Source organism: Callorhinchus milii, unplaced genomic scaffold (genome assembly GCF_018977255.1).
Source record: "Callorhinchus milii isolate IMCB2004 unplaced genomic scaffold, IMCB_Cmil_1.0 Scaffold10, whole genome shotgun sequence".
NCBI classification, from domain to species: Eukaryota; Metazoa; Chordata; class Chondrichthyes; order Chimaeriformes; family Callorhinchidae; genus Callorhinchus; species Callorhinchus milii.
In genome coordinates, this window is record NW_024704751.1 from 12,613,999 (window position 1) to 12,629,227 (window position 15,229).

General features: G+C 41.2%; 1 protein-coding gene across 2 annotated transcripts in view; it reads right to left on the bottom strand.

Moving 5' to 3' along the window:
- Nucleotides 1-11,545: 11,545 nt before the first annotated feature.
- tfap2e (transcription factor AP-2 epsilon) overlaps nt 11,546-15,229 on the bottom strand; it is a 37,867-nt gene continuing 34,183 nt past the window's right edge. Inside the window, exon 8 of one of the 2 annotated variants that reach the window (XM_007908743.2) lies at nt 11,546-12,785. In XM_007908743.2, coding sequence (XP_007906934.1) covers nt 12,494-12,785 — 292 coding nt within the window. In that variant the 3' untranslated portion in view covers nt 11,546-12,493. The remainder of the gene's footprint in view (nt 12,786-15,229) is intronic. The other variant, XM_007908744.2, reaches the window with a different exon arrangement.

The window sequence follows — 15,229 nt, forward strand, 5'->3', positions numbered from 1 at the left end:
GGCTATTTGTGGGACACTGCTGTGTGTGTTGGCTATCGCATCTCACCCACAAAATACAGTCAATCCATCTTAAAATATGTTACGTGAAGCGCTTTGAGACGTCTCAACGACGTGATCCAATGCAAGGATTATTAATATTATTATTGAATCTATTGAAAACTTCTGAGTGCTGCCTGTTTTTATCACAATTGCACACGTGAGATGTGACAAAATTCTATCAGAGTTCACCTGTTCCTTTGTTTTTTCTCTGTGTGAGTGTATGTGTGTGTGTCTCACAATGAGGTGATCTTTATTCAGTGGTGTTCATGTGCACAGAGGTGATTAATAGACATTTGATAATTATTGCTCCAAAATAAACTCATATTAATCAGTTTGAAAGTAACATATGTTTTGCCAGAGGCGTGAGACCCCAAGGCTTCCCCACTGAGAGCAAGGCAGCCAGGGTTTAACTCCTCTCTAAAGACACACACACACACACACACACACACACGTGTGACCAGCCAGTAAATTTCATTGAGAATTTCACGGTTTTCTGACTCTGAAATACAAGGGGAAAAAAATATGCTAATTGAGGGTGCTACACCAAGCCTCTATGTTTAAATAAACATTTGGAGGGGAAGACGACCCTGTGTGGCATTTAAGTATTCTTGCTAAAGTTTCAAAGCACAGTGTACCTTATTAGTCTGTAATCACAGTGATATTGTTGATTTGGTTTCGTTTTTCAGCTGAAACGAGTCATTTGTCACGACAGGTTTCCAGCCATTCTCCAAGACTAAATATGAAATTATGTTTGATTAGATCAAAAAGAAAAGGACCATGTGCGAATCTCTGGTCTGAAAGACTGTAACGCAGTGACAAATTATTCAACACAGAGCAGCTTTATTAGATTGGCGAAATCTTATTAAGATGCTAACTGGTTGGTAACAATTTTATCTGTACAATCTGCTCCGTTTAAAGCTATATATTAAGTCAAACCGCCTCCCCCATCAAGCCCACATTCATTTCTTTTTGTAATTAAAGGTCTTTATTTCTGCCCCATCGGAATATTCCATCTCTAAATCGTTCAAATAATCCTAAATGACCATTGTAAAGCAATTTATTGAAAAATACAATAGCACATTATCTGATTTACAAGTGTGGATTCACTGCACAATTATATAAAGATATATATGCAGGAAGAATACTGGGAACTCCAATGATTATAGACTTATTTAATATGAAAAACATAACATTCCTGTAAAAGTACCATAACGTAAATTGTATATAGTTATTTAAATTTTCTATTAATGTGGTACTTGTGTTTTGTATTGATTTAATCCTGCCTGGTAATAAAGACTATATGATAGAGGATATTTACAGACACATTGAGTATTAACAGGCTGTGTGACCAGGGGCTTTGCATTGCTATCTACCTTCCATTTGTGAATTACTACAGAGTAAGTGGGCACAGGGTAAGTGCTGGTTGAAAACATTATTAGTCAATAAACAGGCAGAAGCAGCCTTTAAACAATTCACCCACCATCAGAAATCAGCCTCATATCAAAGGCTTTTCAATACGCAAGAGTAAGAAGTAAAGGAAACAGTTAACAGGAGTTATAGTCTGTAGAAAACTTGCAAACTAGGATTCTGCAGCCATCCCTATCCCATCCCTATCCCTTAAAAAGTTAGGGTCGCTTCTATAAAACCTACTGAAACCAAACTGCAAATGCTTCAGACAACTTTTGTTTCATTTATATTTTTTAAAAAAAGCCTTTCCAAACGTAAAGGTATTTTTTTTTGCAGCTCATTTAATCTCAGAGTAGATCAGCGACAATCTTCCACACAGAACCAGACTCAGTCAAGTAATAATAATAATAATAATAGTATTAGTTATAGTGAGCTATAATTGTATCAGAAACCTGCATTTCATATCCCCAGTTTCCTCAACTCTTTTCAAGACTGAATCGAAAACAGTTCGAAAAGTGGTGAAAATTGATCTTCATGTTTCAGATTAAACAGAAACACTTTCCAGGTGGCAGATGAGTCGCTGCCTATGGCTTCATTAGTTTGCACATTGCTGTGACAGACGCCTCACATTGTCAGGAAAGCCTTGTGCATTTAACCCACAGTACGTTTGGGTCCACAAGAAAGAAAATTACCAACACATATGCAGATTAACAATCGGGTTCTTACTAAGCAAACAGAGACGTGTGGAGTAAGGAAACGACCCCAAAGTACAACCAGAATTTTTTTTATCATTAAGAGACACTGAACGTTCTTGCTCAGGAGCTTTGTGATGGAAACAAGCGAGTGGTTGTTAAATGGCTTTATTCCTCACAGGGTTAACCCTTCGAGGATTTTATTAACAGTTCTGCGCCGTTATCAAGTGGCACTTAATCAATTAGTTTTTTTCTCAAGACCACATTGTAATAAGCTGCGTTAGTATATTGTACTTTGTTCAACTTGGGTTTCACTGACACTCGTTTTTATTATCTCCTGTGGGACTAGAATCAATGATACTTGTAATAGTCAATAACAATAGTGATATTTATATAATATTGATATCTTTGAGGATTGGTTTGAATCCTGTAGTAAAATATGACAATTATTATCCTGGCCATTTATAGTTAGTTGAAATTCTTTTTGTTTCTAAACTAGCAATAGATTTTTTTTCCCCAATAACTGTTGAGGACAGTGATCCTTTAGACAAAGTGCTGCATTATCAGGATGTTCGAACTGAGCGTCACACCAACCGAGTTACATTCAGTTTTCAACCAACCTCCACACGTGTGACAGCTTCCAGCAAAGGTTTCCTGGCAACACTCAGGAACAGGAGACTTTTCTGATTTTTCACCAGTTCGGGTCCAAATCCTTGACTGTCCAGCGCCTTGGGACGTCCTCCCGACGTGAACGGCGCTGTGTAAATATAAATCGTTGTTGTATGATTAGGGTTTGTACACCTTAGAGGCCACATCAGGCAGCACTGATCTCTCTATCAGTTAGAAATTGTCACAAGCAAATGATTCTTGCAGCGGAGTCCAGGTGAATATTCCCTCTTTCGAACCTGACTTTTTTCTAACCTAACCTGTGGGCAAAGAAAAATGATTCCTCACAAGTTCAGGGGGAAAAAAAAAGCTCTTCGGGTTTTCAAAAGAGCTAACGGTTCCAGTTATTTACTTTTTGTAAAGATTCAGCACTTTTCTTTCCTAACAGTAAGACTTGGCCTTTGCTGCCTGGATTTCTCTTGTAATCAGCACCATATGTTTGATTCACAAGCGATGAGGAAATCCGAGGTCAGGTTAATGGAGACAGGGAGAGGGCGTTTGGTTTCAGGGAGTGCCAGGCTAAACGATTCAATAGCCCCAACTAAACGTTCGTGTGACTGTGTCCCCTTAATTCCATTAAACACATTAAATTCATTGGGTCTTGAAGCATTAGCCTCTTTTTCTCTCTACGCGCTGAAGTTTTGGGTTAAATGGCATGGTTGATGACAGATTAGGGCTCCATAGGGTGTGTGTGTGTGTCTGTGTGTGTGTTTGGAAACAGCTGCAGCCATCAGCTGCCTGTCCCCATTGTTGGGGTCAGAGGTACTCAAGTCATTGACAATACCGCTATTATTACCAGTTTAATGAAGCACACAGTGACACAGTAATCCTGGCCTGTCAGAATCTGCTATTCACTGCGTGCTCTTGCCAACCCCTCGCCCTCATCATTTTTTTTCAAGAAAATCAGCAGCTCCAGCCTTCAAGGAGATTAATTACTAATAATCTGATGTCGTCAAAAGAAATGGATCTAGATGATCCCTGCCTTTTTTTTTCCCCCTGTGTCGTTTATAACTACACTCATCCACTTGAGAGGCTTGCCGTTGTATTTGTGCACAGAGTAAAACAGAGGATGTTTGAACTCTACACTCCACACTCGCACTCATTTCCCTTATTCCGTTGTGTGCCACCGGCCAATATTTACAGGGAATATTTGACGTGGAGTATAAATGCCAGACAAGGAAGTTGACTCGAAACTTGTGAAGGGCATCAAACAATTCTCTGGGTTGTAAAGTAAGTTCGCTGGCATCAGCCGGAGAGTCGGGTTATGACGCGGATCATAAACAGTGTAAACACCTCCATTGCTTCTGCGCTTCTAGACTCTTGTCAGTTATATAATAATAATGTTAATTACAATAATTTTTGCATTTAATGTAGTACCTTATCATGTCGTTGAGATTTCTCAATATACTGTAAAGTGGATTGACTCTGCACAGCAGTCAATTGTGCACAACAGCGTCCCACAAACCGTCGGGGATTGAGTGACCAAATTATTTTTTTTTTTAAGGGATTATTATCCCCCAGAAAGCGATCCACCAATCGACTAACAACCGGGTTCCCACTTACTGCTGGGAAACAGAGGGAAACTACCTGAAGCAACACACTGATGTTGTTGCTAATACGTATTGTGTATTAATCTTATACTTACTGGGTTCTTCAAAGTCCCAAACACTGACATCTGAGAGTCAGGTCCAAAGGTAGTTTGAAGTCCCAGAGGAACAGGTTACCAGGAAGAGTATCTGAGACAAGGACTCATTTAAGAACGAACAGCTTAATACTATAATGGAATGATAGTAAGGTGGGTGTCTTGGAAGGGTGAGATCAAATGTGCCAAAGAACTGTATCAAATGCAAGGATTATTATTATTATTCAAGAGCTTCACAAGATTTTACTGTTGAGCATAGTGACTATGTGTGGCTCCCTTTATGAGAGTGCAGAACAATCCAAAAGGAGATGTCAGTGCGATCTGATCTCTTTCCAACTCGTTTCTGGATAAACAGCTCTTTGAGATGAATATGGAAAATGACGAGAACCAATCGAGGCAGATGTGAAACACGCACGTCCTGTTTCCCTTCAGTTAGCGCACAATTGAAGCGCAGACCTTCTTACGGTTCTCGAGCAATTCGCCAGCAAAAGGCACAGTCAATTCACTTTACGGTATATTCTGTGAAGCACTTTGTGACGTCTCAACGATGTGATAAGGCGCTGTATCAAATCCAAGGATTATTATGTGTGTGTTATTGCTCGGAGCAGGTCACCTTGCTCACACACATTGGCAAGAGAAGTTTAGCTGTATCATGGCAAGGACTCATTTAAGATGTATCATCATGTCATTTCCAACCGCGCCCCCCCCCCCCCTCCCTCCCACCACCACCCGCCCCCCACACACACACACGTGACCTCTCTGCCATCCATTCATAAATGGCATTGACCGGAGACGTTGACTCCTCCATCTTCTCCACAGCGGAGGAAACATGTCACAGCGAGGGCTTGAAAGAGGGAAGGGAAGGAGAGTGACTTTACATTATAGCGCGCCAGAGGTTAGGATCATTGCTTAGAAAAGTTTGCCTCCATTCCTAGCTTCTAAAGGCCTCTTAATAACCAGAAACATTGTCCGGTTGTTTCAATCTTCCCTTTGTTACATACTTCAATCATTTGCACACAGCGTTAAGTTCAGACTTTGTTTGTGAAGCACATATGGAGGAGAGCAGATAAGTGCCTCCCCAGGACTGGGGGAAATGATTGACAGCTGTGTGCTAAGTTGATTTTTGTAATGAATGTACTTTTCTGGCACTGTAACAATAAATTAAAATTAATCAGGACAATATGTGGATAGATTATATTTATAGACACATCTCTTGGTCCTAGTGCCCATCCGGTTTAGAATTGGAATTCCAACTCCGAGCACAAAAGACTGGTTAAAGTCGAGAGACTTGTTACATACGTTCGGCTCTCAATTATCTTCTGTCATGTGAAGATGGGGGAAGGTGAGGTTCTACTCCTGTTGGATCATCAAAAGTCCCCAAACTTGTTGAAAACTGTTTCGAAAGAGTTATTTGTCCCCGACAAGGTTCCAGTTCTTTGTCTGTCCGCTTTTCACATCAAGGGAACTTTCACAACAACAACAGATTACATTTACTTAGCGCCTTTCACGTCGGGAGGACGTCCCAAGGCTCTGGGCTGGGCAGTCAGGGATTTGGGCCTGGGCGGGAGGTTGGGATCAGGAGGAGTGGAGGGTGGCGGGTAGGAGGGTGGCCAAATACGCAATCAAAGAGGAGGGTCTTGAGACAAGTTTCGTAACAAGGGCTCAGATGAAGGAGGCCCTTCAAATTAATGGATTAAAGAGTAATGGGAGCATGAGAGAGGTCCAGTCGTCTCGCACACCGCGCGAGGGAGCCATGGGTTTTCGAGCCACATTTGAGCTCCCAGGTTTGCCGATGCTGAATTCGCTTCCTCACGTTATCACATGTGCTCGAGTCCCAAACCGAGCAAAGGGCTGGTCCAGCTAGTTCCCAGCTGGAGCAGGTGGAGGGCGGGGGGGGGGGGGGGCCTTATGCACAGATAGCCCATTCCACTTGGGGTTCTGTACTAATCAGGGCACAGAGGTCACCGGCAAGAAAAAACATCATGTGCATAAAACCCCGAGGCATCCTGCAAACAGAAACACTCTAACGCACAGGACAGGCTGAATTTTAATAAAACTCTCCATGAATATTTATGCATCCTATTGACGCACTCAGTCCATGCTAATTGTTAACTCGGTGATGCAGGAAGATGTAAAAGTTCAAAAAGGGGTTTGATTTTCTGCAGTTGTGTTTGTTCGTATCAAATGAATGCGGTCGAACTGGGGCCTGAATTCTGGACCTTGTTCAGGAAATAAAACATGGTCCGTATAATCTGCGTTCATCTCAGTACACTTACGCTTAGCTAACGAGCTGGTCATCCATACGACTGTGTTTCCATGCATGAGCTTGGAGGCAACGTATGAAAGACTAAGTAGTATTTTCAACCACAAAATGTACAGTCAATTCACTTTGCAGTGTATCCTGTGAAGCGCTTTGAGACGTCTCAGCAATGTGATAAGGCGCTGTATCAAATGTAAGGATTAATAATATTGCGGTTTATTTTGAAACATCTTTTTTATACGTTTCCAATGACTGATGACTGACAACTGCCAAACCCTTTAAGGAACTTTAGCCAATAAATCTCTGGCTACTGTGAGATATGTTGACCATGTGGCTGTACTGGGATTTTCCCATTGTAAATGAAATGTGCGGTCAAAGTTGCGATACTTACTGTCAGTGGGAATTTTACCCATTGACTGTTATAGTGACATGGGCACAATCACAGGGAAAGGCTGGATTCAGGAAGGAAGACATCTGGAGTTCTGTAGTGTATTTGTTAGAGCACTCGCCTCGCAAGCGAGAGGACCTGGTGTCGAATCCCGGGCAGAGTGAAACCTTAGGCAAGTTTCCTTACTCCACACGCCTCTGTTTACCATGCAAGTAGGAACACGGTTGTTAATCGATGAGCAGATCGTTTTTCTGGGGGGTAATAATTCCTTCAAGTAAATGATAATAGTAATAATTTGGTCGCTCAGTCCACGACTGTTTGTGGGGACGCTGCTGTTCGCAATTGGCTGCCGCGTTTCACCCATAAAATATACAGTCAGTTCACTGTACAGTATGTTCTGTGAAGCGCTTTGAGACGTCTCGAAGACGTGACAAGGCGCTATATCAAATGCAAGGACTGTAACACAAACTCCACTGGACAGGCTGTTATCCAGATTCCAGTCAAGAGACTGTAATACAAACACTAGCAAACTGTATCACAGACTCCAGTAGACAGAATAACACACATTCCAGTGAACAAAATGTAACACAGACTGTAGTCGACAGACTGAAACACAGGCACCAACAGAAACGCAACCTCCCACGCTGACCACAGCACAAATTACAAGCATGAGAAACTCCGAGAGAACAATTCCAAGAGGCAAATGAACAAATAACAGATGAACATTTACAACGGTGAAACTGGGAGAGCGGAAACCTTAAAATTGTACACATGCTTAAATACTTACAGCAACAGTTATCTGGCTGTTACGCACTTAATAAAAATATAATCCGAACACTGTACGTTCTCGAGGAACAGGCTTCTAGAGCAAAGAGACGAGGTGCTCTGTACTCTAACACAGGTAGGAGCTTACATGGAACCGATTGTATTATACTGGCATTGGCTTCCTTGTTAAATTTGTCCTTTTGTTCCCCTGATAGCACAGTGTGAATTAGTGGCCATTTAAATGTCTTGTTCCTGTGAGGAACATGCCATGCTCTTAAGAACACAGAACACTTCTAATACAATAAAAAGGGGAATAGCGTTGCTGCCAGGAATCTATGCAGAACAGAACGTAACAATAAACACCATGAAGTGAATTTTTTTGTTGTTCAGCCGGATGTCTGACACACGCGGAAACCCATCGCCATGCTTTAAGAGTCTCCAAACCAAGCTGAAGAAAAAATAATAATAATAATTTGGTCACTCAATCCACGACTGTTTGTGGGACACTGCTGTGCGCAATTGGCTGCCGCATTTCGCCCATAAAATATACAGTCACTACACTTTACAGTAAATTCTGTAGTATAGCAATATTATTATTATTATGAAACCAGCAATGTTGCATATTTGAAAGAGTTTTGTGATCTGTCTCTTTGTCACTGACGTCCTTTTGCGAGGGTTAATGGAGTTCAGTTTACCAATAATCAGTGAGATTCCTTACGTGGAAAGAATTAAAATCTGCTTATACTATCCAAAAATCTTGTAAACAACACAGCACCCGGCAAGATTTCATATCCTCTAAATAAAATAATCCTTGCATTTCAAATAGCGCCTTCTCACGTCTTCGAGGCATCTCAAAGCGCTTCGCAGAATATACTGTAAAGTGTGGTGACGGCGTATTTTACCTGTGCGAAAATAAATGTGGGAGCCTGACATATTGTACTGGGGTGTGGTTGAAACAACTGTGGATTTTAAGATTAAATCCTGTAAGAGCAGTGTGTGCTGTTCCCCTTCTTTGAACCTTACATATTTCTATGCGGATCATGCAGATTCCTGTTCTGTGACTTAAACCCTCTTATATGTCACACACCCGCCCCAATATCAGAACAGCAAAACATTTGGGAGGGCAGGGCTGCACATTTGTGGATTATGCCAGACTTTAACATGATCGTGTGCTCACAACCATTTCCCGTGCAGTTTAATCCTTGATTTGATACAGGCGCCTTATCGCGGCTTCGAGACGTCTCAAAATGCTTCACGGGATACACTGTAATAATAATAATCCTTGCATTTGATATAGCGCTTTTCACGTCGAGAGGACGTCCCAAAGCGCTTCACAGAACACACTGTAAAGTGAATTGACTGCATTTTGTGGGTGAAACGCGGGAGCCAATTGCGCACAGCGGCGTCGCCACAAACAGCCGTGGATTGAGAGTGCCCGATTTCTCATTTTTAAAAAAAATCTCTTTATTGTTTGGAAGGGATTGTTACTCCCGGAAAAGCGATCAGTCAATCAACTGACAACCAAGTTTCTACTTACTGCTGGGTGAGCAGAGGCATGTGTGTCTGTGTGTGTCTGTGTGTGTGTGTGTGGAGTAAGGAAACTTGCCCAATACTTATGTGATATACTGTATTTTGTTCTGGGCAAAATGAATGTGAAATGAGTATGATAAATGCTCAGCAATAGCAGTAAAACCGGATTAAATACCTCGTGAGTCAGGACTATTATTAACTCAGTCCTCTGACACAAGTGATTTACTGGGTCCCACAAACGGGACTATTTCCCAGTGAATCATCACCTCCTTGTCTCGTATCCTATACCTATCTCACTGCCACCTTTCCTGTTCGTTTACCCCACGAGCACCAGCTTTTTACACAGTCAAATCACAGTATATTCTGCGAAGCGATTTGAGACGTCTCGAAGATGTCAAATGCAAGGATTATTCTTATTAAAATTTTAATTGTTGAACTTAAGTTTTATTTGGCTGCAAATGATTCCCCCCTCCACACCCCCACACCCCTCGCCTGGAAATCTTCAGCATATCTCGTGTCTCTCATGTTTTGTGCGGTGAGGAATGGGGGTGGGGGGGGGGGGAGGGAGGAGGTGAGAAGCGTTTAAGAGTCAGAGAGTTGACTAGTCTTGGCTCGGGCTCAGTGAGAATCATCACTGGAACTTGGCAACTCGAGAAATGCCAACAGTGTTGTGTACTTCATTAAACGCTTGTCATGTTGTGTTCTGGAGCCTCCAGTTTATTTGTGTCACTACAGAAAGGCTTCCGCTGTCAGGATAATTATTTTTCAGAAATGAGCCAACTTAAAAACTGGCGCAAATTTCATGGCGCACTTGACATTTAACCACTCTTGCAGTTGGAAAGTACTCCATCTGTTTGGCAGCGACAAACCTGCTGCCGTTAGCTTGTCGGGATTTAACAGGACAAGAAGCAAAGCTTACGACACCCTCCCGCCTGGGATTAGGAAATCCGTCTTTCAGAACGAGACGTAGATTTCACAGGTGAAGCGCTTTGAGACGTCCTTCCGACGTGATGAGGCGCGATCCCAAATGCAAGGATTTTATTTATTTTTATTATTATTATTATTATTATTACAGCCTGCTGAAATCACTTACAGTTTGGAAGTGCTTAAGCACGGTGACGGGTTTCCACATGTGTCAGACACTCAGCTGACCAAAAGAAAAATGTTTTGCTCCTGGATTCTCTGTATAGTAAGCTCCGGATTTCAGCCTTTCCACTTACAGTACAGTATTGCACTGGCATTTTCAGAAGCTGAAAGCTTCCCACAGGAGTAGAATAATACCCAGGATAATCTGCTCTGTTAAATATATGATGTATATGACATAGATATATATATATACAAATATAAATGTGCCGCCATCTCTGGTTGCAATTACATCTTTTAAATGGTAATCCTTAGACTGGCAGCAGGCAGGTATATGGAGGCTCCCGTCTCTGTGGGCCAATTACAATAATAATAATAATAATCCTTGCATTTAATATAGCGCCTTATCACGTCTTCAAGGCATATCAAAGCGCTTCACAGAATATACTGTAAAGTGAATTGACTGTGTGTTTTGTGAGCAATTACGCACAGCGGTGTCCCACGAACAGTCGTGGAATTAAGTAATAAAACTACTTAAACACCAGCAATAGAGGGATTTCTGTGTTAACCAGAGCCAACTATTTAAATACAAAAATAGGATTATTTTAAAACTCAATTGTAAAGGTCGGGAATCGTCTCCCCTGCTCCCACTTCAATCCTGGTTCTTTAATTCCACTTCTTTCCTTTTGTTTCTCTTTTTCTTCAACTTTATCTTTATTATTGACCATCTATTCTAACTTATTTCATTTTGTTCTGTAGTTAAATGTTGTGCAAATAACATGCAAAGATCTATAGCATTCACATATCTCTCTCTGCCTTTTTTAACACTGCCGACCACTGTTCTTCTCCATCTCGAATTTGCCTCGAGTTTGACCTAACTCAAACTTTTCATAAGTCATATTAAATGTACAGTCCCAACCAACTGATATGACTTATGTGAGGTTTACTGTATTATGTAACTGAAGTGATTTATAATTTTTTTTAATAACGTCTGAATGATTTGACTTTATTTCCAACAATTTTAGGTCAAAAAAGAAATCTTACCGACGAGCTCCTAACTGCTGTGCCTTCACCTCGTAAACCCCAATAAAATCTATAGAATCATTCTGTATAGCAGCACAATTTATTCAACAATTTATGAAACACTCTAGACAAAAAATTAAGAGATTTATAACCTCGTACCTCACACGCCACCATCTCAAAATATAGTTCAGGGGGAGGAGGGGTGGGGAGGGAAAAAAACATTCACAATTATTCCTCTGTGCTTCACTTCCACAAGAAAATACAATGACTTATACACAGAAACCATAGGTCAATCTGTCCTTTATCCTGTCATCTTGTACCTGAAACCTCAAAGTTCAAAAAAAAATTCTAAAAGCAAAGTCTTCAATTGTCCATCATTACTCACAGCAGAAAACCAGGTCAGCAGATAAATAGCTTGCGACGACGGGTCTATTTAAAGTTCCCAATTTAATTACACATAAATAAATATATACATATGGAACACTATTTGCTTTGCTCTGCTCTGCTTTGCCGAGGCCAATGCTCTAAGCTTGTGCTTTAATTTCGTGCCATTGTTCATGTTCCCGAATTCTGATTGAATTGTCCAATGAAGATTCAATGTGCAGACTTCTTGCGGTGTCTTGTCTTGTTGTTGTGTTGTTGTTGTTTGAGCCGGAATCGCCCTGGGTTCAGGCCGGCATCGGCTCCCAGTAAAACCACACCAACTCCCCTCCCCATCCATCCATACATCCATCCATCCATCCATCCGGACTTTTCTTTCTTCTCTCTTTTTTCTTCCTCTCTCTCCACCTCATTTAGAAAGTTGTGACCTCACGCACGCACACCCCCCCCCACAGTACACCTCGACACAATCCAATCCTCTGGGTGATTTTTTTTTTGTCGCTTTATTTTTTCTTCTTCTTCTTCCTCTTCTTAATATATAATTGCACGTTGAATTGACTGTTTTAATCTCTTTTCGAAACAATCAGAACAGTTTGGTCCAGGCCATCTGTCCCGAGTTATTTCCGATGTTTGGCTTCTTTGTCTGTGCTCTTAGTCCCGGATTCCCCAGAGGAATGGTTGTTGGATGAGCTGAGGAATATCTTATCCAGCCCCTTCACGGCCTCCACCAGGTAATTCTGGAAGGCGGTTAAGGCAGCCAGTAGAGCTGGGCTGCCGAATCCGTGTGTGATTAAGCTGAAGTGAGTCAGGCAGCTCTGGATTCCTCCCTCCAGCATGGGTGCAGGACGGCTGTTCCCCAACGGAGAACGGTCCTGGGTCAGTAGATCTGTGAACTCCTTGCAGATTTGCCTGAGAAAGAGAAACGGGAATGTTAAATGTAATCGTTATCATCATCAGAATAATAATAATCCTTGCATTTGATACAGCGCCTTATCACATCCTCGAGACGTCTCAAAGCTCTTGTGGGGGCGGAGGTCGGTGGGGATGGCAGGGGGAAAATCAAGGTGACAACATCGGGCATCATGTGTAACATTACATGTATGAAATGTGGTAAAGGTTATTCATTCAAGACAATGTAATTATAATTATATTGCGGTGCTAAACCCCTGTGGGTGCAAGGCTGTTGGCAGGTGTACAAATTCCAGTTCAAACGAAATATACCCCGACAGCATCGCTCGAAAAACATTACATCATAACCTATTAATTAATACCAGACAAGAGAAATTTGCCAGTTATTCCCCCAACAGACACACACACGCACACATAGGCACACACACACACACACGCACACACACACACACACACACACACAACAGCTAGTGCACTAACATGGCAAATGGGCATGTGAAATACTCTAATTGGAAAATTAGTCCATATTCTGCATTACTATCAACAGGAGAAATAATACAATAAAATCTGTTTCGGAGAATTCTACAGCAATTCCACAGGGAGAAGGAAGAGATACACACACACACACACACACACATATATATATATAATGTATATTGCATTGTCTCTGGGTGATTAGAAAAAAAATAATAAAAATTTGGTCACTCAATCCACAAGTGTTTGTGGGGACGTTGCTGTGCACAATTGGCTGCCGCGTTTCACCCACAAAATATACAGTCAATTCACTTTACCATATATTCTGTGAAGCGCTTTGAGACGTGTCGACGACCTGATAAGGCGCTATATCAAATGCAAGGATTACTATTACCATTATTATTATTAATAGACACAGCAATCCCAGTCTTGCCATCAATGAACGGCCACACACAGCTCCCTTTCTAACATAACTTTGATTTTTCTTTTGATTTTTTTCGGACTCTAACCTTAACATCTAACAAACAAAGTAGTGCGTGTTCATCTGTACCGACTGCACAGAAACATTTGGACTCAGGAATCTGTGGTGTGCTGAGAATATTTGATGTAAAAACAATTCTTCTAATTAGGGACAAAATTATAGCTAAAATCATCACGGTGAAATTTGCAGTGGTTCATAATGCGTTCAATGTGATAATGATCACATTAAAAGTGTTATGAAACACCACTAATTTCATCCAGTTAATTCTTCGTAATATGATGTTCACATTTATCTTTCCTTACTTTTATTTCACTTGTGATTTTTTTTTTAGTATCCATTAAAAAAAGCCTCGATAGCCCCAATAAACATTGTATTATTGAAACATGATAAAGAATTACTTAACCACAGCAATGTTTAAATCCTTGACTGACCAGCGCTTTGGGACACCCTCCCAACGTGAAAGACGCTGTACAAGTGTAATTTGTTATAATAACAATAAATAATAATCCGTGCATTTGATGCAGTGCTTTTCGCATCTTCGAGACGTCTCAAAGTGCTTCACAGAATATACTGTAAAGTGAAGTGACTGTATATTTGTGGGCGATACGCACAAATCTATTATATTACTGTGATAATAATAGTCCTTGCATTTGATATAGTTCTTTATCGTGTCTCAAAGGCCTTCACAGAATATACTATTATATTATTATCATTTTCCTGTTTGTTTTAACACAGATCGGGTGACAAATTCACAGCTGTAACCGGAAATCCTCCGTAGATCCTTAAAGGGCGATGAGTGACCCCACCCCCAAGTTGCTAACCGAGTGAGATCCCACTTTCTGCCTCAATTGCGAGTGAAATTCCGAGTCATCATTTCCTTCTGACATGATCTTCACCACCACCTCTGGTCAGGCTTGCTGGCACTGCTGCCCGGCACGTGACATATTTCAGATGACATAAGGAGGCCAACCGAATGTTCAGAACCGACTCTGAAATATTGCTGCAATTCTACGGTTGATTTTTGAAGAGAAGCCCAATTTGTGTGTCATCTCTCCCCACACAATGTATACCGTCGATTCACTTCACAGTCTATTCTGTGAAGTGCATTGAGACGTCTTGAAGACGTGATAAGGCGCTATATGGAACGCAAGGATTATTATTATTATTATTATTATTGTAATTATAAATTCACACACTGGCCTGAAAATTTGGAGGGCAGGTGTGTAGAATTTCTGCCCCTTATGAGGATGAAAATAAATAAGTAAATTAATAATAATAATAAATTGGTCACTCAATCCACGACTGTTTGTGGGGACGCTGCTGTGCGCAATCGGCTGCTGAGTTTCGCCCACAAATTATACAGTCAATTCACTTTACGGTGTGTCCTGTGAAGCGCTTTGAGACGTCTCGAAGACGTGATAAGGCGCTGTATTAAATGTAAGGATGATAAGGATTATTGTTATGTTGTTGATATGTGAATTGAACGCCG